Below are 827 nucleotides of genomic sequence, written 5' to 3'. Positions count from 1 at the left end.
ATATATAATATCCAGATACTTGTAAGCATACATCTCACTTTTTGTGGAAAATGTCTTTTATTAGGTTGGACAAGAGTACAGAAGGGTGATTCTGGAAACTGGTGGATCTGTGGATGGCATGGACATGCTGAAAACCTTCCTTGGCCGTGGCCCATGCCAGGATGCCTTCTTTCAGTGCAAAGGACTGATTAAGTCGCAGGAAACACAGACGTTGTAATTTCATATATTCTTTTTGAGTCTTTTTGTCAAAGCAAGGTACATTTTAATTGTCTGGATGCAGCAGGGCTATGTCAGTAGAAACATGGCTTTGCTTGAAGTGTAATAATACTGCATTTTTAATCTTTTCTACTTGATGATTTGTACCTGTTGGTATTTATTCAAATGTACAGTAGATCATTTAGAGTCTTATGATGTTATGTATGTACAATAGGCCTTTTCCCACATGTGTTACTAATAATATTAACAATGGCTTTTTGTTCAAGCGTCTCATTAAGTCAAAAGACAAGCATGCACAATTATTGACCCTTAAAACAAAGCAGCTAAGATCAAATTCTTCCAACATTAATTTAATCATTTATGCCTTCGCTTTTCCTACTGTGACATGTGAAAATGTCTGTGTGTGCACAGCTGTAAGTTATCATTGTAAAAATGCTTATTTTTTTAAGTGATTAAACTTTTGCAAAGATAACCAAAGCAGTTGGAGATGGGTATGCAAATAAAATGGTCATTACATCTTTTGGAGCTTTATTGTCCTGTTTTGCATCCCCCTCTTAAAGGTAGAGGCAGTCAATACATCACATTTCCATTTATGTTATGTTTAAAAAAAA

At 35.1% G+C, this 827-nt stretch overlaps 1 protein-coding gene across 2 annotated transcripts in view; it reads left to right on the top strand.

The window, feature by feature from the left end:
* Positions 1-643, top strand: part of nln (neurolysin (metallopeptidase M3 family)) — a 7,779-nt gene extending 7,136 nt beyond the window's left edge. The window contains exon 13 of one of the 2 annotated variants that reach the window (XM_032539604.1): positions 65-643. In XM_032539604.1, coding sequence (XP_032395495.1) covers positions 65-217 — 153 coding nt within the window. In that variant the 3' untranslated portion in view covers positions 218-643. The remainder of the gene's footprint in view (positions 1-64) is intronic. The other variant, XM_032539603.1, reaches the window with a different exon arrangement.
* Positions 644-827: the final 184 nt, after the last annotated feature.

Source organism: Etheostoma spectabile, chromosome 16 (genome assembly GCF_008692095.1).
Source record: "Etheostoma spectabile isolate EspeVRDwgs_2016 chromosome 16, UIUC_Espe_1.0, whole genome shotgun sequence".
NCBI lineage: Eukaryota > Metazoa > Chordata > Actinopteri > Perciformes > Percidae > Etheostoma > Etheostoma spectabile.
Note: the sequence above shows the minus strand (reverse complement) of the source record. Positions and strands in the feature narration are given on the sequence as shown.